This window comes from Herpailurus yagouaroundi, unplaced genomic scaffold, assembly GCF_014898765.1.
Source record: "Herpailurus yagouaroundi ecotype Mexico unplaced genomic scaffold, PumYag 161, whole genome shotgun sequence".
NCBI classification, from domain to species: domain Eukaryota; kingdom Metazoa; phylum Chordata; class Mammalia; order Carnivora; family Felidae; genus Herpailurus; species Herpailurus yagouaroundi.
The window spans coordinates 5671868-5697664 of NW_024412402.1; the positions used below are offsets into that span (position 1 = coordinate 5671868).

The 25797-nt window shown below is 45.9% G+C and overlaps 1 protein-coding gene across 18 annotated transcripts in view; it reads left to right on the plus strand.

Moving 5' to 3' along the window:
* NCAM1 (neural cell adhesion molecule 1) overlaps positions 1-25797 on the plus strand; it is a 312774-nt gene that overhangs the window by 215630 nt on the left and 71347 nt on the right. Inside the window, exon 1 of one of the 18 annotated variants that reach the window (XM_040483011.1) lies at positions 25010-25037. The exons of the other annotated variants lie outside the window; for them this stretch is intronic. Coding sequence (XP_040338945.1) covers positions 25025-25037 — 13 coding nt within the window. The 5' untranslated portion in view covers positions 25010-25024. Of the gene's footprint in view, positions 1-25009; positions 25038-25797 lie in introns of those variants that run through there. 18 annotated transcript variants of the gene reach the window in all.

Genomic DNA, 25797 nt, shown 5'->3' on the forward strand with positions numbered 1-25797 from the left:
TGTGTGTGTGTGTGTGTGTGTGTGTGTGTGTGTGTGTGTGTGTGTGTTTATGCAACAGCTTGGGTTTTTCTTCACTCTTTGAAAAGTCGAACCACATCTTTAGGCACCAGTTATATAACTTCCTTAGAAACCATACAGATAATGCTAGATTATGGTGGGACTATGAAGCCAGAGTTTCACAGAACACATTTTTCCATATCTAAAAGGAAATGGAATTGAATTCAGAACTATGTTTAAAATTGAATCAGGCAAGTAAGGCTTCTCCTAGGTTGGGCTGGATAAACAGGTTAATTCAAATTCACCTGAAGGACTTTCTCTGGAAAAGGTTGCTTTGTACAGAGATGCTGTATGCCCTGTGCATCACTCTGCATTTTCAGAACCCAAATCTTTAGTGGTCTGGGTTCTGTTTGTATTTGGTCTCTTGTTCCTTTGCCCAGTTCAGTTCTGTTGCTTTTGTAAACACAGGTTTGGAATGTCTGCTCACAGCTGTTATTCTGAGAGAGACCCTGGACGTCTCCTCCTCCCCGCCAGCGGCCATCACGACTGGCCCATTATCTCTGGGTCCAGTGCAGACCCATTTAACATACCTTATAGCGGCGCCTGGGTGGCGCAGTCGGTTAAGCGTCCGACTTCAGCCAGGTCACGATCTCGCGGTCAGTGAGTTCGAGCCCCGTGTCGGGCTCTGGGCTGATGGCTCAGAGCCTGGAGCCTGTTTCCGATTCTGTGTCTCCCTCTCTCTCTCTGCCCCTCGCCTGTTCATGCTCTGTGTCTCTCTGTCCCAAAAAATAAATAAATGTTGAAAAAAAAAAAAAAACATACCTTATAAAAAAAAGGGGGGGAGGGATGGCGTGTGTTCTCCAAGATCGGTTTACACACCAGGTCACTTAAGCATGTGTAATTGTAGTTAGTTGGCGTGTTGATATCCATTACCTAGTAATTAATGTACTTCCCCATACTTCTGTTTGAGATGTGTTATTAACTTCTCAGATCTGTCCTGCTGCTCCTGGTTTAGTGTGAACACAGTGGGAAGAAATCCTGTTTCTTACCAAAAATTGCAGAGCAATTTGATCTGGTTTCTTTTGTTGAAACGCTGAGTTAATTATATTTAACCACTGATGATAGTAAAGTTGCACTAACAGCATTTTTTAATCAATGGGAAATGTTTAGCTGCGTGAGGTGGGAAGCTGGAAATCCAGATGCAGGGTGGTGGGAGGGATTGGGGGGGAGGCCAGGGAACCAATTCCACGTGAAAATGTTAACTGTGTGATTAAACATAAGCTTTTTAATGGCATTATTACAGGATACTAAAGAGGCCTTTATTGTGCGAACTTGGAAACAACGTAAATGTGCTTGTGTGCCTATTAAAGAGGAGAGCAAAGATTACCTCTATCTTTTTTTTTTTTTTTTTTGTCTTTTTCTCATCTCCAAATTGCTTTGCAGAAATAACAACCAGCTTGGGGAGCCCAGGACAAGACTGACCTAGTTGATACCAATCATATACCAAAACAGAAACTGGGGACAATTGTTTATGTGGTTTAATGGCCAGTGAGATGGAGCTGGTTACCGATGTGATGATGGTAGCAGATCACTTCAACTTGCCTTTATTGGTAGAATGATGAGGGTTGCGCTGTCCCTGGTGCAGAATCAGGAGTGCAGATTGGCTCCACGTTAATAACGCAGAAAAGCTGGTAGCTTGGAAAAAGCTGGAACTTGCCTTCTCCCGCACTCAAGGCAGCTCCTCAAAAATAAACTGTGCTGAGTTTTACCTCCCATAGGAGAACAGATTATATGTATTTTTCAACTCGTCATAAGTTCCCTGATCTTTCTTTAGGCTCTTGGGTGTAAGTAAGATGACTGCCGTTTCTATGAAGACATTGGTTTTGCTCATTTTACACTGCTGTTTCAGAGTAGGTTGGGAAATGTTTCTCACAAACTTGTTTCATTAGCATGTTTGTTTGATTGACTTTTAGGGTTTTTTTCTTTTTTTTTTACCCGAGAGGCCTGAAATAAGAACCATTGTCTAAGAACCTTTCTCTGATGTCCAAGTGTCTTCATTCCTTCACCTCTTTTGTAGATCAAAAGCTGTTTTTTTCTAGAAAATGATTTTTTATATTTTTGTGGTGTTTTTCAAAGGATTTGAACATTTCCCATCTCACTGGAAACTAATAGCAGCCTGGAACCAGGGAGGGCATTATTTGCTAGTGCTGTCCTTGTGGAAGAGGAGGCTGAGATCAGAAAGGTGTGCTCAGTGCTTCATTGCCAACTGAGGAAGAGGCTACCAGACCTCACACCAGTTCCACAGCCCCCAGACCCCAGCCTTTTCCCACTGAAGCTCATAGAAATTTGCTCTTGGGTTTGTTTCTGCCAAACAACTTTTCCAAGCTATTAAAATTCTACCCACTCTCAAAACAGGATTGCTGTCCTTTGGCTATGCCCATTCTCGATGAAAGTAGTGCCCATTCTCTCTATGACCGTATTCGTCACAATGAGTGAGCAATAAATAAATAGATAAAACCTACAGGAAGAGTGGTAGGGAGACAGTACAGATTATCTCCTTCTTACTTTACATGTAGGAGAGAGAGCGCACGCATGCACGCAGGGGCGGGGCAGAGAGAGGGAGATAAAGAATCTCATGCAGGTTCTGAGCTGTCAGTGTGGAGCCCTATGCAGGGCTTGAACCCAAGAACCACGAGATCATAACCTGAGCCAAAACCAAGAGTTGGATGCTTAACTGACCAAGCCGCCCAGGCACCCCCATTTAGGATACTTCTCAACCACAAATTGTAATGCATGTTTGTTCCACCAAAAATATTTCTGCAAGTGTTTTTGAGCCAAATGTTTAATACTTACTTAACCTTAAAGGGTAAAATAAAAGAAGTGCACTGTACAGATGTTAAAAGGGTATAAATACGCAACCTTTATGTTCTCACTGTTTGAAAAAATATCCAAGGACCAAAATAAATGTGAGTAATCATTTTGAAGATTTAGTTTTGTTGGGGGAGGGGCAGCACTGTGCAGGAAGGATCAGGTGATTTTTTTTTTTTTTTTTTTTTTTTTTTGGTTCTTGCTGTTTATTTTGTTTTATTTTGCTTTGTTTTACCTTTTCATCTTTTGGGTGCATCTTTGGGTTTTATTTTTATGCCTCCCTGGCCTGTTTGCTTATAAAAAAAGAGGGAGTAAGAAAGCTAAGGGCAAAAAGAAGTCATTTTTCTTTCATACTACATTGAATAGACATTAGAAGTCATGAATCAGAGCTCCCTTGGGTGGAAAAAAAATCAGTAAGCTTGTCTTCCAGCACTGCTAAAAGCTAATTGCATTAAAACAATTATTTATGCTGTAAATAAGGGCCAGGTAATCTGAGCTGATGGTGGTGCTGTATGGTGTTTGTGCTTAGAAAAGCTGCATAGTATAATTAAGAGCAAAATACAGTGACTTGATTTTGAGATGCCTTGTTTTCAAGGTTCAAGAGAGAAGCAGGAGAGGCATGGGGAAGGTGAATTAATGAATGTTGGTTGCCCCACGAGCCATAAAATAGGACGCTTGCTCTCTTTATGTTATCTCCTGTAATCCCCACTACAAACCTGTCAGGTTGATGTTGTATTCTCCCTTTTACAGAGGAGGAAACAGATGTTCAGAGAGGTTAAACAGTGTGTCCCAAAGCACACAGCTCTTAAATGGCAGAATGAGAATTGGAGCCCAGGTGTCGCTAGCTGCAAAGACTATATGCTCAGTGCATGCAAATCTCCTCCCCACCCCCACCCGCCACCACCACCACTCTTTTCCCAAAGGGGAGTTCTGAAAGGCACATGACTTGGGATGCATCATGAAAAGGGATAACTCCTTGCCCTCCCGGAGCTGATAGTGAAGTTGGAATTACCGATCACTAACTGTCCAGTTAGATAACCATATCCCTCACACGTGTTACAGTTTGGATTGTGTCTCTCCCACAGTTCACTTGTTGGAGTCCTAATCCCCAATACCTCTGAATTGACCTCACTTGGAAATAGCGTTGCTGTAGATGTAGTGAGTTAAAATGAGATCATGCTGGAGTATGCTGGGCCCCTGACCCAGCATGACAGGCGTCCTTACATGAAGGGGAAATTTGGAGATGGACATACACACGGGAAGAATGCCATGTGAAGACCGGAGTGGTGTTGCCAAGTAGCCAAAGAAGTAAGAGACGGTAGCAGAGAGACCTGGCGCCTGTGGAGGAAGTGTGGCCTTGTCGGCACCATGATCTTGGCTGTCTGGCCTCCAGACCCGTGAGACAAAGAATTGTTTCTTTAAGCCACTCCTTTTGTGGTGCCTTGTTCTGGCAGCATGAGCGAACTCCTAGAGTCCATCTCGTCCCTTACTTCCATCTGGTCCTGAGCCCCATCCCCATCGCTACAGGCTGGGTGGGCTGTGGGAACTTCCCCTAAGCTGCCTCCACAGACTGATGGAGGATTCTAGGAGCCGCCTTCGGAGCCGTCTTGTCTTGTGTTTCACACAAAGCCCATCCCCTCTGCATTCTCAGTAAGTGTCCTCACCTGTGCTGTTCCCAGCAACTTCCTCCTCATTGTGTTCTGGAATTATTATTTTTCATGCCACAGTGGATTTTGTAAGTACTCGGTGGAGAGATGTCAGGATATTATAGCTTGAGGACTGATCACGGTATGCTTTTTTGTCTGGGTCTTTTTATTTTGCCTTATATTGTTTATTCACAGATTTTAGAAGATTGCACATTTTGTTTAATTATGTTGGAGACAGACTGGCATTTTAGCTGTTACAGTCTGTAGGAGAGGGGTTGATAGCAAAAATTATGTGGAGTTTAAATTGTGTTTGGTGAAGGAAGTGGAAATGAATAAAGCTGTTTTACCATGAAAAGTAGGTATTTTGCCTTGGATCTTGGAATGGATTTTTTTTTTTTCCTTCTTAGCTGGAAATGTTCTAAGTGCTGCATTGTCTATTTTGTTTGCCTTTTACAAGTCTGACTGTTATAAAAAGGAAATTTGTATCTGTATTTGCAAATTTGAGGCTGGCAGCTGTGTTTTGAAGGCTTAATCTGGGATCGAACTCAGATGCAAATGATGTCAAATAGTTTTCTCTTGATGGTATCAGGTTTTACTTTTTAAAAATACTGCTTGTGGCAGCTCCAGCCTCCATGGAGAGTCTATTGACTTTTAGATTTTTAAGTAATAGGCAATTCTAAAATGATGTTAACTTGGGAGAACAGTGGCTTCTGGTTGCGACCTCATTGCTCCTGCAAAACCACCGCCAGCGTGGACAGAGTTCTTTGCCCACTCTTATTACATTAGCCATGTTTTTGATTAGTTGGGGGGGGAGGGGAGGGAAGCCGTCACAAAACCACAAAGCTTTTTGTCTCCTGTGTCTGTCAAAATGTGGCCGATGCAATTTGAATGAAATTTTAATTAGAAAAATTCTGCCAAGATCCAGCCCTGATTTGAATATTTATAACTGTGTTAAGAATCTCCATAAACCTGAGGTCTAGTCTGAATTGCCTCTCTGGACCTCAGCCCTAGCACTACAATAAGAAGGGAGTGCCTGGTGGTGCACATTGCTCACGTGGTGCCTGCAAGAGGAAGCTGTTACGTGCGTGGCCTCCACAGCGACTCGTCCAGATGCATTTGTCAGGCTTGTGAGCGCTTAGTTACAGGGGTAGAAAATGCATGCCTGATATTAGCACGTTCCTTGCAACACAAATTCTAGGGGCAGCATGATTCGCCAGAAACGCTGAAGGAGATCACGACATCTAGATGCATTCTTTTCTACTTTGAGGCTTGTGTTCCGGGGTTGAACCTCAGCCCCTTTATCTCTAGCATGGGAGAAGACAGGGTGTGCTTCGGGGCTGGTGAAAGGAACCTGCCAGCCCTGGGGGCAGCGCTGTGGCATTGCTCTTGGCAGTGGGCTTCTGTGGCTCGTGAGTAGAGCCTCTGGCTAGCTCCGTACCAAACGCCACTTTGCCCGAGTATTCCTTATCCCCAGTGAATGTGCTCATTGTTAAAAAAACAATTACTGTGGCACATTACCTTTGTCAGTATGTCAGTATGTGTTTAATGTAGATGCTCTGTGCCCTGTGCAGCAGAATAATGCCTTTAACTAGACAGTGGAGTTCTTAGTATGATCTGCTTTGATGTAGGACACGAGAAATTGAAAACCATACATATCTCCCCTTCTTAAGACTTCCTGACAATCCTGTCCTTTTTTAACATAGCGAGAACAAACCAAGAAGACCCTAGTGGGGATTTGGTTTCCCTGTGGCGGGTCTCCAAGCTCACCAACCCCCCCCGTGCCCCCCCCCCCCCGCCGCCACTACTCCTGGACTGATTACTATGTTTCCCACTTACTGAGATCTCTCTCCCTCCTTCCCTTCCTCTCTCTCTCTCTCTCTTTCTCTCAGCTCAGACTCCATTTCCCCCATCAAACACCAGGTATTTCTAAGCAACCTTAATTTCATTTAGTAATGTTTATGCAAAGGAACACAGATCAGGCAGAAACGTGATTTGCATCTAAAAATTAATGTGTAGGGCTTTAGTGAAAATAGAAGAGAAAAACACATCTGCAGCAGTGATTTGTTCTACAAAATATTGTCAACAGGTAGGGCTTTGACTCCCTGAATGGAGGTCTTGTGCGCCCTGTATTTGAAACCCTTCTTATACCTTGGTCCCCAGCTCATGCTGCAGCCAGTGGTCCTGCTGAGCCCAGAGACATGGAATTGTCGTCCCCACCCGGCTGTTCTTGACCACCTTTGGCTGGCACAGATTTTAAAGACCTTGCAAATTTGGGAATGCAAAATATTTGTCCTTCAGCTTAGTATTTTTTTTCACTTGCGTGTGGCATGGAGAAACCAAGTACCGCTCACATTTCCCCTGAGGTAAAGAAATAGAAATAAAGTAATGGCAGAGAAGAGAAGGGGGCAGCGTGGAAGGTGAATTCTGTGGGGAGAGCCCAGCAGGAATGCCTCCCCTGAAGCACAAGCCCTGTGCTCACATCTACTCTCCCTCCAAGCCCACCACCAACTATGTCTCCATCCTCAGGGAGTAGAATCTGCATCGGCTGGAGAAGCTGGTGCATGTGTGTGTCTCTGTGTGTGTCTGTGTGTGTGTTTGCTCATCAGTTGGGAGCCCAAAGTCTTCCTCCTTGCAGCCCCTATAAAACAAAAGTCTCCAGAGGTGCCTTGGCAACTGAGGTTGTGGGGTGATGTCATGCTTTTGTGGGAGATCTGTGTTTCTCAGATTGAAGCCTCTGAATACTAACTCTGATGTGCTGTGTTAATCATCTGGAGACATTTTCCGGTTGTTGTCAAAAGGTTGACAGAGGTCTGTAATGCAACAAGACGAGCTGATGGGAGCTTAATAGAGCTGACCAGTTGTGCTGGTTTGTGAATAGCAGCACCACAATAACCCTGGGCCCAAGAGATGGAGGCTGTGTATGCTGTTTGAACCAAAGTGGCAAGGAGGAGAACGCACGTGTTGCATTTTGTAAGAATTTGGAAAGCACTTAAATTGTGTCCATCCACCCTAGTTGGGAAACTTTGCCCCACTGGTCACATGTATGACATTCATTTATTTACCAATTATTCACCTTGTAGAAAGCCCTTTTAATTGAGGAATTTTGCACATCAGCCCCACTCCTCCAGAATAGATGTATATTTCAGTATGCCACGTGTGTAACTTGGTTTTAGACCTAGGCCAGGCCCAAGTCTGTAGAAAGTAGCCTAAATACTCCCAGGGTATAGGGCTAGGGTCTCGCTAGTGAGGCATTTATGACACTGGAAGAGATGAATGCTTGAACTTTTCTCTGTGTCCTTATGTGGAGAAATACTAGAATATCTTTGTTTTTATGTTTTCCATGCCATTCACCATGGTGGGAAAAAAAATCGTACTCCTTACGTATCTGTACACATATTTATGTCCCTGTATTTAAAACCCAACACATTTATGCATGCACATAAATATGTGTATGCGCAAACACGAGAGGGGAAGAAAAAGGCAGGAATAAGGGAACGGAGAATCCTATTGAAGAAAGCTGAAGGCGGTGCAGTAGTCGGGGAGTGGGTAGGAAGAGGAAATGATGGGGGGAATAAAGACAAGAGGATGAGCACGTGGGTGGGTGGTCAACCACCCACCAGACGCTGGTGTTTTTGATAAAATACAGCATCTTAGTAGAATAGGATCTGATCATCAGTGATTCTCATGGCAAAAACACAGAGCTGGGGAACCAGAGATCTTGGTGGGTTCATTCAAGTCCCTTCACCAACTATGTGCCGTCCCAGCTCTGTGCCAGGAATGGGGCTGGGACTAATCCTAAAACACAGGGAAGCGAGACAGGACTATCCCTTGAGAGGCTTAGGTTTAGGAAGGGTGCTTGGTAGCCTTTTAAAACCAAAGGTGTGTCGTGACCATTGCTAATGTTTCTCTAAGTTGGATTCTGCTTTGATTGTGCTAGAGAGTTAGTACAAGGAAGTGGTCCAAGGTCAGAAAGAGTGGTAGATGTCCTACAACTCATCAGGGCTATTTCATCCCCAAGGGGCTGAATTGTTCAACTTTACAGGGGAGTGGGCGAAGCCCCATTTGACCACCATCCAATTCTCTGACATCTTGGAAAACCATCTGGTGTATCCTGAGGTCAAGTCCCCACCCCACCTCCAAGAACACCCACTGGTCCGGGAAAGATAAACACACAACCCTTCATGGTTTTCAAGGGAGGTGTTATGGGCATTTGCAAGGATTAATTTTCCTTCTGAGTTACATCGTAGGATATGAGACATCTGTAAATCATCCCATTGTTTGTTTTTTGTATGTTTAATTTATGTGGTTTTTCTCTGTGGTCATTGGGATGGGGCCAGATTTAAGTTAACAAATTCCTGAAGGCAGATACAACAAATGCCTTCCAAATGTTTCCATCGTACCATTAAAAAAATACACTATTTATTTTCCAGCCTGTTGAGGAAAGCTTGTCCACCAACTCCTTATGAGGGCGTGTCCTTGATGAAAAACTGACTTACATGGGTGCCTGGGTGGCTCAGTCAGTTAAGCGTCTGACTTGGGCTCAGGTCATGATCTCATAGTTGATGGGTTTGAGCCCTGTGCATCAGTGTCTGTGCTGACAGCTCAGAGCCTAGAACCTGCTTCGGATTCCGTGTCTCCCTCTCTCTCTGCTCCTCCTCCACTCGCACTCCATCTCTGTCAAAAACAAATAAAGATATTTAAAAAAAATTTTTTTTAAAAAAAGAAAAACTGACGTACAGGAGGGCATGAAAATGATATGCTGCATTGAATTTACCAGGAATGGTAAACGTGCTTTGAGGAGGTTGTAGTTTATGGTCCTGTTTCCTCTTCTCCAAACTTCTCGAGAGACATTCTTATCCGATGATGTGGTAGGAGGACATTGGCAAGATCACAAAAGGTTATCTCAAGCTTATCCCAGGATGTATGTTCCTGGCTGGTGCAGATTCACAGATTGTTTCTTTAAACACCCCCAGCTGGAATGTTTGTGGCGCTGGTGTTTGTCACACTAGCGGGTGGAGTAGGCCCTGGTAGAAGCTTCTGCTCACATGGGTGGGGTGGCTGGAAGAGCATCGACTCTTCAGGCCCCCGTCTTACCTGGAGCCACTTTACGTGGCCTGGAGTTGCCCCAGGCAGTAAGGCAGGATACAAATCGGCACAGTTAAAAGTCATATGGAGGAAAGAGCCTCACATTTTTCTTAGCGTTTGTCATGGGACACAAGCCTGAGGAGAGTAGGCAGAGGGCAAGTCAGACCCTGGGGTGAGAGATGGAAGGGCCAGTGTCAGTAGGTGGATCCAGGCTGACCAGGGAAATGCTGGCCCACCGTGGGCAAGCTCGGATTTGGAAGGAGCTCAGGGCAGCAAAGGGGGACTGCCCACCCATCTCCCCATTTCCAATTTTTCTCTTTTATTTCCATCTCTCTTGCTTGTTAACCTTCATATTCTATCTCCCATGGGTCCTCCCCTGATGCCCTCAAAAGAGATGCCTTGAGCAGTACTGACAGAAGAATCCACTGGAGGGTAAGGGAGGGGACTGCTATTTTAGAAAACTAACTATATAAATAGAGAGTTGGGCTCTGAAAAGAAGTTCCTTAAAGACTGTGTGGGATTTAAAAACCAAGCAACAAGCATGAGATAGACAGTACAGATGAACTAAATGCAAACACAGTCCTTGCATCGTGAATTCTCTTCTTGCTTCTCCGTCCTGTTCTCTCCAAACCTCCGCCTTAGAAGAGAAGGAGGAGTGAGAGGAACCTAGGAACACAGCACAGCCAGGGAAACAGAAAAAAGGGAGCCAGATGCACAGAAAGGCAGAAGAGGAGTAAAGTAACTAGGACAGGGCCACCCTCGGGCCCACCACATAGCTAGTGAACCAGTGTATTGACTTAAATAGGGCTGCAGGGCTTAACTCCCAGCACCTGGCCTCACTTCCTGCCCTTAGAAAGGATTTGGAGCTCCAATGTATATTTCACTATCAGGACGATGAAACCGCAGCAGTAAATGCACTGGCTGGATATGTAGCCCCACATCCAGGCCAGTCCTGCCTCACATCCGTGGGGCTCTGATGAAGCCCCGTCATTCTGGGGGCGAAGTTAATCTATCTGCTTCTCTGCAAGTTGCTGACAAACTGCCTGGGGTTTGGCAGGCTGCAGGATAACCAGAGCAAGCCTGCCTACCGGAATCAGGAGCAAGAGCTCAGTAAAAAACGAAAGAAGGCTCATTCCTTGCTAAGCAATAGATTTGGAGCTCTCTGGTTGTTCTCAGGACGGAAAGTGCTTTTTGGATTTCTGAAGAGGGAAGATGCTGGGGGAAGAGCCCAGCGTGTGATGAGTGCATGGAAGATGCCAGTGAGCTCTCGGCGCTCCAGGATGGCTGACCCCAAAGAGCCGGAGTGCACTGACCTGCTGCCGCTGGGGCTGGAGGAAGCAGCTGTCAGCGGCCCACTCTTGTGCCTGGGATAGGGATTAGAGGGTCAGGCAGGACAGCAGAGTGCTGAAGCTGTTCCGCCAGCTTTCCAGAGTGACTGTGTGCATCTCTTCCAAGCTCAGATTCAGAAACATCCTCGCGATGGTAGCTTGAAAGTTCGTGGTGAGAGTGTTTATACCACAGGAATCAGCAGGTGCTCCAAATGAGGACTGTCCTACCACCAAGGACCATCCAGTGAACGTTTACCAGCATGCCCCTGGGCAGGAAGCACGTGTGATCAGATATTTTTTGATGATACATAATTACAGATTTTTAATGCTCTGAAAGCCTGGTCTTGTTTTCCATGAGGGCATATGTTTATGTGTGTATCCCCTCAACCCGATTCCTAAGAATTCAGCATCCTTTAGCTAGGAAATAAAATGAGAGCACATTTCCATTTTCAAGGTTTGTTTAAGAATTTTGCAACAAGTATAAGGAGATCATGTCTGCTCAGCTAAGCAATTTGGTGTCTGTTGATAGCCAAACAGCCTGGAAAATTATCTTTGCCTCAGCTCACCCACTGTGCAAGGGAATGATGCTGACAAGCTGGCTGCTTCCAAAGGCCTATTGTGTGGTGCTCGGCAGCACGGTGGTGAGGGAGAGGCGGGCCTATGATTTAGCCATCTTTTGCTCTGTCTACTTTGCTTAATAAGAACACTGCCAGACAGTCTCTGTGTGGCTTTTCTGTCACCACTGGGGCCATTTCTTCTCTTCCATCCCTCAGGGGATATGGAGTATAGACAGGCACCAGTAAGATTGGAAAGAACTTCCAACAAACCACATGGAAATTTCTAGAAACCTGTGGATGTCCGAAACCTCCTAAGCATGAAATGCCAAGATTTCTTTTACTTTTCAGTTGTGTCTCTTAAAACATGGAGGCACATGGCTTTTGTGACCGTGTGTCTTGGAAAAGAGGAGAAGGTAGATAGGGAGGAATCCAAGTCCTTAATGTTCTAGAATGGAAGGATGCTCACACTCAATCTCTCTGATCTTATAAATGAAGAAACTGGGGACCCGGAAGGTGCGTGACTTCCTGGAGGTCAGCACGCAGAACGGGACCCCAAATTCCCAGTAGCGCAGAGCAACAACATCTGCCACCACAGCCGCTCCTCTCCGCTCTGTCACTGTGTGCGGACCACTGGCTGTGACAGGGGCCACGCTGAACATTCTGCATGCTTTTCACCTCATCTGACACACACTCAACATCTCCTGGGCACAGGCGTGACCGAGCACTCAGAGGATGGAGAGAATAAGCAACAGCAGCAGCTTACAGTCTCATCCTGCAGATAAGAACTCTCCCAATAAAGGGTGCACGAAGCACTTTGGGTTGAAAGGCAGGAGAAAGCATACTCGGCTAAGGCATTTGTCCATCCCTAAGATTCCTTTCCTGGGAAACATTAGCTAAAGGAAGAAAATAAATCTTTAGAGGTAAGCACTATAGGGTAGCGTTTTTCTTAGCATGAGATCTGGTACCAGAAGACTCACAATGTGTTCTCCGGAATGATCTTTCAAAGAGCCTAATGTCTGGGCACCTAGCTTTGGGAAGAGGATGATTATGGAAAATGCTGGATCTTTGGGAAGTGTGGGCATGATGTGTGAATGCACATTCCAAGGATAGAATTCCTGTAGACTTTTCAGTTTGCTTTCATCTCTCTACCCTAAGAATAAACAGCAAGGACCCATACTTAGAGTAGAAAAAGTAAAGGAACCCCGTCTCCCATTTGAGGACCCACTACGTCATTGGAAGCATCATGATGGAAAAGAATGGGCTTGGGAACAGAACCGCCCTGAGTTCTCAAATCTGAGCTCCCCACCTGTCAGCTGGTAATGTTGGGGCGCTCAGTTAACCTCTCTCAACCTCAACATCCTCATCTGTAAAATGGAGAACAGTAGGTTCATATGGAGGGTGGTTGTGAGGGTCCATCACTCAATCAGTGAACATGTAGGTATGGTACTAAGTTTGTAAAGCATCCGGCCCGGAGTTAAACACCTGGATGCCGATGTGAGTGTTGTCTAGAATGGGGGCCTCCTTAATGGTGCACTTTCTCTTTACTACTTGGTATAGTTTCACACAAGGATAAAAATATCCCTTTGCCTGGGGTAGCCATGCTGATTCTTCTGCTGGGACTTCTTTGCCATTCTCCCAGCTTCATGAATTCCTGGGCAGAGAGGAATGCCTACTGCCCAGGCCAGGAGAATCAGCTTGGAGGGCTTTGTGAGATGTGCTGTGAGTATGTGTAGTGTGAGAGAGCCCTGGGCAGCCTCCTGGGCACCACGAGCCTCACGGTCCCAAGCCGCCCACTCGCCCACTGCCTACGTCCGAGTGACATCCCACACAGGCTCTGTTTGGTGGGATTTAGACTGGTTGGCAGTGGCACGCCCAGGTTCAGAGGCCCAGGTGTGAGTAGGCCTACGGTGATAGGCCAGATTTTCCTTAGGAAAGGGTTTACCATGTGATTTTAATCAGATGGCCTTCCCTCTGTTTGCCAGAAGTGGGGCTGGGCCTCAGAGGCAACAGGGGTCCTGACAGTGCTTGGCTGGTCCAGCCTCTGTGACTGTCTCCCTTTGTTGCAGTGACAGGTGGCCACCTGGGATCAGAAGAAGGAGCCCCCTCCATTTTTGACAAACGAGCCTCCAGAGTTTAAAAGTTCTTTGAATGAGATCACTTAGCCACTTTAGCTTCAAAAAATATTCTCTGAAATAGGTCCCAGGAGTACATCCGGAACACACATGTCTAAGTAGCTTGCAACTGCATAAACCCAAGAAGAAACAAAGACAAATGGAGCCAGCGTTTCTTTCTTTCTAGCTCCCTGGTTTCCTTATAGCTCTGTTGTAATGATGTTATTTGGGAAAACACAGCTTACTGTCCTCGGAGTTATTCATACCTCTTCTCTTAAGTCCGTAGGGATTGCTTAACACTTGAAGAAGCATCAAGCTTTTTGACTGCACCCCAAGGGGAGTAAAAGCCTTGATAGAGTAGTCCGTCTTGTTCTGTTTCTCTAACTCCCTCTCCTACCACATGGCAGTACATCCAGGGATGACTGGAGATGCCCTGGAGAAGCGCACCAGGCTCTGTCTGCAGAGCTCCCCGCGTCCACCAGGCAAGTGGAGCAGGAAGAGGTTCGCTTCACCCATCACCTGTCAGGCTGGCTCTCACACTCCTTTTCTGGGCTCCCATGCGGTTAATTAACAGCTATCAAGCACTTGTTTTTTTCTGCCTTGGATTATGGTAATGAGTAGCAATGCTGATTATCATTTATAGAGTGCCTACTGTGGATTAGGCACTTCACTCGCCCTTCCCTTGTTCTTCAACACCACTCTGTGGTGCAGATAATATTGCCATTTCTTTGTCACCGAAGAGAGGGAGTAGGAGCGGCTGGGGAACAGCAGCCACAGGAGCTGGGAATAGGAGCATCTTGCCCACCCACTGGGTGGCAGCATTGTGCCCTGGGCAGTCCGTCTGATTTGGCCCAGAACTTCAGCCACTAGCTGAGTGAGTCTAGGGACCAGGACCCCAGGCTTTCTATGGGAACACCTTAGACCCCTGCCCAGGTGGGGCTGGGACTTGTGACGAGCTGCCAGGGTCAGCGAGGATCACTTGGAACTAAGTGGGACTTTGCCTACAGGTCGGCCCCCAGCAAGACTGGGACAAGCCAGCCTTGGCAGGAAGATGGGAAGGTTGGAAATCCTTTTAACGAATTGCCAAGCTGACCCCCATCGTGTGACTCTAGAGGTGGAATGGACCTTCAAACTCGTCCAACCCCTTCCTTTCTGAGTAAATAGTGTGAGCCCTGGCAAGGTAAAATGACTCGCCTCAGATCCTGTGGGTGTTCTAGGAGGAAGGCCAGAACAAAACCCCCGGTTTCCTAGTTCCTTTTCATCTGCTTCTCCCACTTTGCCACCCTCTGCCTCTGCCTTTATCCTAATTTTACAGCTGGGGCTCCAGTGCCACAGCGCAAATGAGGCAATTAGCACCAGAATCCGGGTCTCCTGCCATGTGGGTGCGGGATTCTCTTTCCACTGCACCTCACGACCCCACTCTTAGGGATGGACCCACGCATTGCCATTGAAAACAATTCTAAAATACATTTTTTTAACCAAGTAGTTTACCGGGAGATAAAACATACATGAAAGGAAGGTTGCTGTCAGGCAGCAGAGAGCATTTATTGGAACCTGCTGCGTATAAAGCCAAGTCTGAGATGCTTTGAAATGACAGAAGATACCTGACCTCGCTCTTGGTAGCTTACGTCTAGCTGCTTGGTGTGATTCTCCTGTTCCATCTTTTCCTCCAGTTTATTATGCGAGTCCGCTCTTAAATAATGTTACCAATTTCTAAATGTAAGAGCAAGAAGCTTACAGCTACAAATTACTGAACCGGCCAGAAGGTGAGCCTTGGTTCTCGTGTCCCCCGGCTCTTGAAAAGCAAGTGAGGCCCCCACACGGTGCATACGGTGATCTTTGGGGTCCTGTGGAACGGTGCCCGCAGGAGAGTGAGCTGTGGCGACAGAGACGTTAGGGTGAGTTGCATTTATCTTGATAGTTTAAAATAGAGAACACCAAAGAGTTTATAGGAAAATGTGTTTCTACAGTTTCTTATCTATTTGTTACATGTAGGCAGTTTGAAGGGCGTATGTAAGATGTAGAGATCCACACTGAATGGTCAGAAAGATCTATAATTTAGGTGGAAAGGCACCCGTGTGTGTGTAGTGGTTATGAATTCCTACATTCAGGAAAGAGCTAATGAATCACCAAATGTTTTGTTTTGTTTTGTTTTGTTTTGTTTTGTTTTCCTTTAAAGTGAGTCTTGTGACAGGGCACCTGGGTGGCTCAGTCAGTTAGGCATCCGACTTTGGCTTGGGTCATGATCTCATGGTCTGTGAGTTCAAGCCCCGCGTCTGGCTCTGTGCTGACAGCTCAGAGCCTGGGGCCTGCTTCAGATTCTGTCTTCCTCCCTCTAGGCCCCTCTTCCATTCACGCTGTGCGCGCACGCGTGTGTGTGCGTGTGTGTGTGTGTAAAATAAATAAACATTAAAAAAATTAAAGTGAGGCTTGTGTTGTAGAAAGGGGGGAAATCACTGAGCAAGCATTGAAATATTCAGAATAAATCATAATGTTTACATATGAGAGGAACGTTTGTCCTTGGGATTCTGCAGCTTCCAAAGCAAGATGAATTCAGCTAGGAGTTTCTTGCAACAATTGGAAGTCTTCTTTTTATCAGGTTCAGCAGGGGATTGAGAGTCATGCTTAATGTGGAGGTTTGAAATTCATCAGTATAACAGAGCAAAGGTGAGAGGTGGGTAGTTCCTTGCACTGTGTACCAGAAAGCTTTCTGGGCTGAGAGCCATTTGGTGTTCAGTATCCTTTTTAACTGCCATCTTGAAGATACTACGTATAGCAGTAATTCGTCGTATTTTATGATTTATAGCTAATTCTGCATTTCGGGAGCCTTTTTCTTTCAGAGCCTCAAAGTCTCCTGTTAGGAAGGGAGTGTGTGATGCCTCCTGCAACACCTCCCCTTTCTTTTCTCTTATGGTTAACGAGGATCTGGTCTGAGCATCCAGAATAGATTTTTCACACCATAGCCGCTTAGTGACCAGCACATTTATCTGTGGAAGCTTTAAACGAGGCTTATACAGGGAACATCTCAGGCTGACCCACTTGGCAAAGCAAGAGAAAGATTGCTGAGCTGACCGACGACCGATTATTGAGACCTTCCATTTGGCAGGGCACAAGTTACCCTGGGCTGGGTGGACCAGGGATGTCAGAAGGTGTGTTGAGGGCAGTGGTGCCTCACTGTAACTTTCTGTCCGTTATTATTTTATCCATTCTGAATGCGGGGCATACCTGCTTTCAGAAGAACATGATGTTTACGTGTGTTTGGGTAAGACTTCCTGCAGTACTCATGTGACGGACTTGAATGCCAGTGCGTGAAACAGGAGTTTATTATGTAGAGCTGCGCCACATTGCTGCATGCGGTAAATGGCAAAGTACCAGGGCAACATAAGAACGATGATAAAAATAAAAACCTTCTGGCAAGGACTCAAAGAGTTTCAGTGAGCTCAATATCGTTTGCAGTTCATCAGTGAACGCAGCAAGGCCAGTGAGCCCTGGCTTGGCTGTGTATCAGAACCATCCGAGGAGCATTTCAAAACTAGAGTCACAGGCCCCCGGTTGCAGAGGTCCTGAATCAGAGTCTCCAGAGATGCAACAAGGACATCTGTTTTCCTAGGCTCTCCAGGTAATTCTGAAGCAGATTGGCCGACGCCATTCCAGAATTTGAACCCCTGCATCCCACGCAGTTGTGAACCTCAGAAAAGAAGAGTCAAAGCAGGATCTTCCCAGCTAATTTGGGACAGATCTTTTTGGGGTTACTATGTGCTGAGCACTGAGGATGCACGTGGTCGTCTCTACAAAGTTCAGTCATTTAATAAACAGGTGTTCATACATTACGTTGCAACACCCAGGTGCTGTGATGGAAGAGGACAGCTAGTTGCTGTGGAGTCACGGAGCAGGGACAGGCCTTCCTACCTCTTCACCTCCAATTCCCTTCCTGTATGGCCATGGAAGCCGTAAAGGCCATAGAGGATCATGGGGCCAAACCTTGGCAATGAAAGCCAGGAAATAGCCTCAGATCAGTCATCCGGTGGTCCTGGTTGATTTTTCCATGGAAGAAGAATCCAGAAGTGTCACTTTTGAAAGCTGGCACTCAGTTCAGTCTGGTCTGGGCCAACTTTGTGCACAGATAGTCAAGGTCTCGTGGAAGGTTCCAGCAATAGCCTCAGTCTACAGCACCCAACGGGAGAGAGGAGGCTGTTCACACATAGCTTGGGTGTGAAGCTGATGTCACAGTTGGTTGTTTCTGGAAGACTGTGAGAAGCCACAGAATTAGCATATAGGGAGCTTCTTACAGAGGCCTGTTAGAGGCCATCACACTGCACGAGTGTGAGATCCAGTTAGCACCATCGCTTTCCTTTATCCTGATGTGCTTTCCTTCTAAACTGAGGTTTTGGTGTCAGGGTCATCTTCTCTTGTGACGTTACAAAAGGATCTTGGTGCAAGACAAGGACCAGTCTAAGACTAGAGCTCATTTTTGGTCATTTAATAGCATTGCCCCAGGGGTCAGGGAAAAGGACAGCTCGTGGAGGTCAAGAAGTCTTTGATGTGGTTGTTTGTCGTCATCATCATCATCATCGTTACTATTATTCAGCTTTATAACCTACAGAGAAGTTTTGGGGGGAAAGCTTGGGTTTCATCATCACCTCCCCTTTCCTAGGAAGCAGGCACATACCTCACAGTCCAGTGATGTTTGAGGTGGCCATTCTTCAGACTTGGCAGGGGGGTGGGGGTGGTCTTTGTGCGTGTGTGTTGGAAATATCTGTGTAGGCGATTCACAAGGTGTCATCTTGCTTGAATGGACTCCATAAGAAATGCACCATGAAATGGAAATCTGTGTGTAGACCCCATAACAAAAAAGTGGAAAAGAGAGTCGCCGCTTATACCCTCAGAGAGCAGGATGGAATTTGGAGACAGATCCGCTGCCCCTGAGGGAGTGAAGGACGGCTGCTGGGGTCATGTGCTCTTTCCTCTCTAGGCATTTACTTAGCCAATTCCAGCCTGTTAGTAAACTTGGCTGTCAGGCTGTCACTATTTAATAGCTTTCTATAAGATCCTGCCATCTTTAAAGGCCAGCTAGTGATGCTGACAGCTGTGACTTGTTTATAGAAATAAAGGCAGCTTGCCTCATTACAAAATAAGATCTAATGCCTGACCAGAGGGTATATATTCATGTGTGTCTGTGCTTTTTCTTCTTGAGCAAAGTGTGTTGCTATTTTTGTTGGGAGGGTATGACTGTGTCTGTCTTGAGGAAGTATGTAGAAGGCGGACCCTGAGATTGTGGTGGGTCAGGTGGAGAGGGAGGTGACCAAAGGGGAATATGGCAGGGTCTCTATTAGATAACAGATAGGTCTTTGGGGGAGATCACAGCCCAGCCCAAATGAAGCAACTGGCCCATCCTGTCATGATTCACACTTCAAAGAGTCCTGCTGAGTACCCCCAGGACAACACAGCAAGCCTGATAGCAGACAGATGCATTAGTCACCACTGCACCTGAGGCACTGGCTGGCTGCATTGTGATGGCTGTCATGGCCGTGCAGTGGAGATTTTGGGGGGAGTTTCTTATGGGGGTAGAAGGGACCTGAAAGTTAACATAAAAAAACCTTACCGCATGTGAGTTCTACTCATTTAAAGATGACCAGGTTGCCTGTAGTCTTAGGACTTCCCGGTTTTGTAGCTGGCAGTCCGGGTTGGAATAGAAACTAGTTATGTACTCCCAAGTTTAGCTACTGTTGGGGCTGATTCTGTTTTACTGCTGTTGTTATTTGGGTTTTTTTTTTTTTAATATAATTTATTGTCAAATTGGCTAACATACAGTGTGTAAAATGTGCTCTTGGTTTTTGGAGTAGATTTCCATGGTTCATCGTTTACATGCAAAACCCAGTGGTCATCTCAACAAGTGCCCTCCTCAATGCCTATCACCCATTTTCCCCTCACCCCCATCCCCCCCCCATACACCTGGAGGTTCTTCTCCATATTTAAGAGTCTCTTATGGTTTGGCTCTCTCCCTCTGTAACTTTTTTTTTCCTTTCCCCTCCCCCATGGTTTTCTGTTAACCTTCTCAAGATTCACATATGAGTGAAAACATGATATCTGACCTTCTCTGACTTATTTCACTCAGCTTAATACCTTCCAGTTCCATCCACGTTACTGCAAATGGCAGGATTTCACTCTTTCTCATTGCCAAATAGTATTCCATTGTATATATAAATCACATCTTCTTTATCCATTCATCAGTTGCTGGACATTTATGCTCTTTCCATAATTTGGCTATTGTTGAAAGCACTGCTATAAACATTGGGTTACATGTGCCCCTACGAGTTTCTGTTTTTAAAGAAGGGACATCCATTGGCTCACAAGCTAAAGGCTCAGTCACTGTGACCAGACACCATTTTGAAAGTTCAAAAGTTAGTTCCCAGAGGGGAATTCACTGTCCAGGGAGAAAGGGTGAAGGAAAGAGTGTGTGTGTGTGTGTGTGTGTGTGTGTGTTTCCTCCCCTGTGTCCCACCCAAGTCTCTTATGTAGACTTGGTGTTAGAACCATCAGGCTGTATCACAGTGGTCACCGTGAACTCCCGTTGCCAAGAAAGGGGGTCTGGTCTTCTAAAGTAGAGACCAAGTTTTCTACATATCTCCCCTAAAGATATAATTTGTCTCTTGGCAGGTTTTCCTTCTTTCTGAGATAAGGGTCTAGGTATAAGAAAGTTCAGTTACTTGGTTTTAAAGTTGCTCATAACCAGAATTTGTCACCTTGAAGGAGAAGTTAAGAAGCATTGCCTCTGTGAAATCCTTCCTAAAAGAAGATTCTGCCACCATCAGATGAGTTTGGTTTGTGTTTGTTCCTCATGAGTGAGCCTCGTATCTGCCCCTGACCTTTCAATTGGCTCCTTGGGATCCCACTCATTTTGGCTCTTGAACATCAAAGCCCGTTACGACGTGGTGCCATGGGGGGATTGTCTTTAATGTTTCTGGCTTTGATTTCACAGACTCTTGGATTCAAAGGTTCTCCTGCCTATTGGATAAAGCAGAGTGAGTGTGTCAAGGACAGTTGAGTTTGGAGTGGGGGAGGGAAGGAGTCTCAGTGAATAATGAAACAACTTCATAGTGGTTGCTTAAATAAAAACTTGTTACAAAAACAGAACTCAAACAAAAAACCATAAAGACTATCATAAGGGTCTCATTCCATGTTTAACTTCATGACTTGTTAGCAGTTCTTTGGGGTTGCAGTAGTATTCTGGGGAAAAAAAAAAAAAAAAAAAAAGACCGTAATTAGCACATGGAGGAGGTCCCAGCTATCAAAATGAGTGGGGACATTGAGCACAGAGTGGTTTTTGTCTCAGCCTCCCCGGCCCTCCTAGCACACTGTACCCAAATCTTTGATTCATTATAACTGGACACAACTGATAGCAACCTAGAGTACAGCCAGAGACCCTTGCTGTTATTAGGTATACAAATCATAAGGCAGAAGTACTAAGAATGAAGGAATGTCAATAAGTAGCCTGGGGCTGGAGGAACACTTCCCGGACTCTTCTGGGTCCCTGAAATCACCCTGTGCAAAAACAAGAAGGCCGTGTAAGTGTAGCCAAAGGACTTTTAACTGAGAATCAGAAAGTAATGTTATGGGCAATTCTGTGGATGGATGGATCATAAGGTTGGCAGATGTAACACCAGAGTCTCAGAATAAAGACGTACCTTGGATGTGCTGGGACCGTCACACAGCCACTACCTACTGCAGCCCCCGCTCCTCTTCCCTCTCCACCTCTCCACCCAGTCTGTGACTGATCTCAGCTCTGGGTCCCTGATAAGCCATAGTGCTAGATACGGCATTTCAGTTCTTACCCTGATGAGTGGTGCCAGTGACAGCCTTCTTATTCGTTCTTAACTCAGGGAAACATTATGATTATTTTCCAGGTTATGGATCTTTTATTTGTTAAATTATTACTTAAGTGTCTCAGTTTCCTTCTCTTCTGTTCCCTTCAAAATACTGTGTAATGTGGCTCTGTGTATTATCCACCAGGTCAGGCACCTTCTGATTGGGGGTGATGGTGGCTGAGGGAATGGGGACCGGACTCTCCACCCAGTAGAAAAGATTCTGACCTCTACTAGGAATCCCTTTACCACGAATGCTCTACAGATGGCTCCTTAAGGAGAATAAACTCTTGGAGAGGGTGCCAGGTGACCAGATCCATGAGTCTTCCATTTCAAATGCACACCATACAGAGGAACAAAGAATTAGCCAAGACTTAACTATTACCAATGACAATTATAACATTAACTTTTTAATAAGGGATTATATGGCTTACCCAGAAACCAAATTAGGGAATCAGGAATCACCTGTAGATTGGAAAAGCCACTCACAGCCTCTGGCCTGATTCCTGTTGGTGGATGCCACCAGTGCTGAGCACTTAGTGGCAGTGGAGGAGGACTGCAGGTGTGCATGAAGGCCAGGCCCATGGGAGCAGGTGGGGTGGGGAGTGCAGAGAGGATTCAGTTTGGAGACAAGGCAGGGCTACACTGGGGAGATGCGTGTGGCCTTCTGGGCTCAGGATTCAAGGAACCTGTTTCCGGCCCCTCTTCAGAAACACTATATCCTGGGGTCTGAGCAGAGTATATCCTTGAGTAGGTAGGGGTTTTCTCTACGTAGGCGTTTAGCTCATCTAGCACAGAACCAACCCCTTTCTCATGCCAGTTGACTTTAAAGGAGACCGTAAGTAATATCTATGTAAGATCAAGGATTATGAAGCCGGATCTACATGGGTTCAGATCATGGCTCTACTACTTACTGGCTCTGTGACCTTGGGCCAGTTACTTAACATCTCAGTTCCTCGGTTTCTTCTTTCTCCACTTTGGATAATAACAAGCACCTATCTTGTAGGATTGTTATGAGGATTACAAGAATTCAATAAAGTGCTTGGTAGGGTGACTGGCACATAATAATTACCACATACTTATATATATCTTTGTTTGAGAATATGAATTTTTCGCTTGACAGAAACCAAATTTAACAACTCTTTGCACTGGTTGTTTGAGGGATTATAAGCCTTTGTGTCTTCAATAGCCCAGATGTGCTTAAAGCTACGAACACATAAGGACATTTTTGAAAGACACGGGCAGGATCTGAAATTCTCAGGATGAAGTTGTGTGCTAGCATTCTCTACATTTCTATTTTCTGGGTGTAAAGAATAGAACATCTGCAAACAACAGCTGGACAAAGATTAGAAGATATAATTCCAACTTCTTGCCATGTTGGCAAAAGCTGCTGGGCGGGAGAGGAACAATGCGCCTGTTATGAGTACCTTTTTACAGCTGGAAGAAAAGAAGTTAAGCAAGTCATTTTGTCAAGGCAGTGTTTTCACGAGAGCAGACCTGAGAAAACATGGTCGTGGGCATCCTGGACGCCCTCAGATAGCATGCAGCAATTTACTCAGAAGGCCAGGGTTCTTGAGGCCGATTGACAGATTTTATGTTTTATATCTGGAGAACCTTAGCTGAGTTCCATTTGTCCATTTGTATCCTGGCCCTGCATTTCAGTGTGTCAGCTTCATGTAAAGCACTGGCCTGGAAAAGGCACACAATGGGAAAGGCAGGTGGAAAAGGAAGCCGGGAAGCTGAGCTTCCATTAAAAAGTGACGGCAGTGTTGGAAATAGTGGACCTTGTCATTGGCTTGGGCTTAGCAGGGCACCTGCCGTTTCTCCAGCTTTCTTTTTTTTTTTTTCAACGTTTATTTATTTTTGGGACAGAGAGAGACAGAGCATGAACGGGGGAGGGGCAGAGAGAGAGGGAGACACAGAATCGGAAACAGGCTCCAGGCTCTGAGCCATCAGCCCAGAGCCTGACGCGGGGGTCGAACTCATGGACCGCGAGATCGTGACCTGGCTGAAGTCGGACGCTTAACCGACTGCGCCACCCAGGCGCCCCCGTTTCTCCAGCTTTCTTAACAGCGCTTACTGGAGCAGTTCTCTTACTTGATGATGCCTGCATTTCTGGGACAGAGGTGACACTAGGGTAAAGCAGGTGAGAGAAACCCGTGCAAGAAGAGGCCTTGCAAGAAAGGCAAGAAGAGGCCTCAGGGCAGAGGTCAGCACATGGAGCCAACACTGTAGGTCCCAGATTTTGCAGTGGGGACCCTCGACTTCTGCCCCTGGAGTTTCCCATCTGTGAAAGGAAGGGGCTGCAGATTACCCACCCGGTCCTTTCTGGCTCACCCTTCCTTGTCGCTAAATAGCTCTACAATCCCAGCCATGAATCCAGTGCAGTAGAAGACTGAGAAGTCACAGTGCAACTAGACCACATTTGCCACCTCTTGGCACACACGCATGCCTTTAGCTGTGTGCTCCTTAGTGCGAGGGGCCGTGGAACATTCCTGTCTTCACCCCTGTGGACTGTATGAGTGAGACCGGGCTAAGGCCCCCTCGGAAAGGGTTTCACTCCTCGTCTGGAATCTGGCCCTTTTGAGACTCTCTGAGTAAACTTCTGACTTTTTGCTGCATTGGAGCAAAAAAAATACATTTAAATTCTTCAATCATCCCTTTCCTTTATGACCCGCTACTAAAACAAGCAAACAAACAGTAAACAAGCTTCTTTTTCATCAGACTCAGGCTGGCTTCTCTCCTGTGCCTGATCTGCTGGTGTCGTGTGGAAATTGTTTGGGTCAATTTTGGCCTCCTTAGTAGCCCATTGTGTCATTTCTTCCAACTACCCATTAAAGATGCTCCAGAGTGCTCCTAATAAGAACGGTGTGTTTTCCTGGGGATGGGGATTAGAGGTGGGAGTCAGGGCCTGGCCACCAGCATCAGCCTATTACTTCTGAACAGATTAAACCAACGTATAGATCTTCTTGCCCTATAACCGGAAGCACGGGACACTGTGTTGTGGCCTTAGTGAAGTTTTCTAGCTTTTAGGCAGTTTGTGGAGACAATGATGGCTTAAAACCACTGACTTCTTTCTTTCTATAAGAGCAAACCGTTTGATCAAACCTAATGAAATGGTGATTTGACCCAGGGAACTGGGGAGGCCAGGAAAACTGAAGCTGTTATATGCCTTGGCTCTGTGTTCTGACTTGAAGCCAGTCCTGTGAAACAGAGCCGGTACCCAATTATTCCTGATCCCCAGCAGCTCATGTAATGTATAACGCTAAGAAGAGAGCTTCCTGCCTCTGGCAAGGGGTTTTCTGTTGTTTGGCTACCAGAATCCCATAGGATAGAATGTTCTGGACGCAGGGATATCAGATCAGTCATGTAGGCTTCGGTTGTGCAGTGATGCCCAGGTGTTTTTCTTCCTTGCTATCTTATCACAGTATCTATAATAGTATCGCATGGCATGGAAAGCTGAAGAATTCTGAAGCCACATCTACCTTCTGCACCCTTCCCCCCATCACTCTGGAAGAGCCATGAGATTTGAGGACACTGAAGAGAATTTTCACCAGGATTACCTATTACATGGCTTTTGCAAGTAAACATTGCCCAGTTTGGGTGGCTTTATTAAAATGAAAGACTTTGGAAACCTGTCTGTTGTATGTGCCCAGCATCTCCTGAAGTAAATTTGGTTTAGAAATGCCTGCATACGTCTGCAACTTTTGCATATGGCTTTATTTTCACACGGGGAGCTTTGGTTTCTCCATTCTAATGGATAAAGAATGGACCCTCCACCACCCCCAAGACTCCTCCTTGCTTCCCGTTCCAGTGGTGACTTCTCTTCCACATCTGATGTGCACTGGTGTTCTCAACTGGGAAAGACCACAGCTTTCTCAAACGGCTTCCTTCACCTTACTGGGATGGCTGACATATTGTGGGAAGCCAGGGGTTTGAGTCCTTTGGGGGTTTCACACAGGTTTCCCAAGGGTTTGGTTGTAAACTTAGTTGGCCTGGATACCCAATGTAGATCATTTCTGGGTGTTTAGGTTACGATGGGAATTAGAACTCTCAGCACTTACACAGATGGGGCCCTAGCCAAGCAGCCCTAAGGATGGCTTCGAGATGATTTCCGTTACTGCTGTGAGCCAGCTGTAAACAATGAGGATGCTTCCACTGGCAGTTAGAATATGGTCTGCCATCATGATCACATTATACAGAACCTGAAGCCCAAATCTCTGAGAACACGTACTTTACAGTTCGTTTAAAATGACATTTAACTTTTGGGTTAATATTTGAAAATGAAACAGTCTATCTCATTTTCTTCCTCTTCCCGGCTGCTATCAACAGTAGCTGAAGCC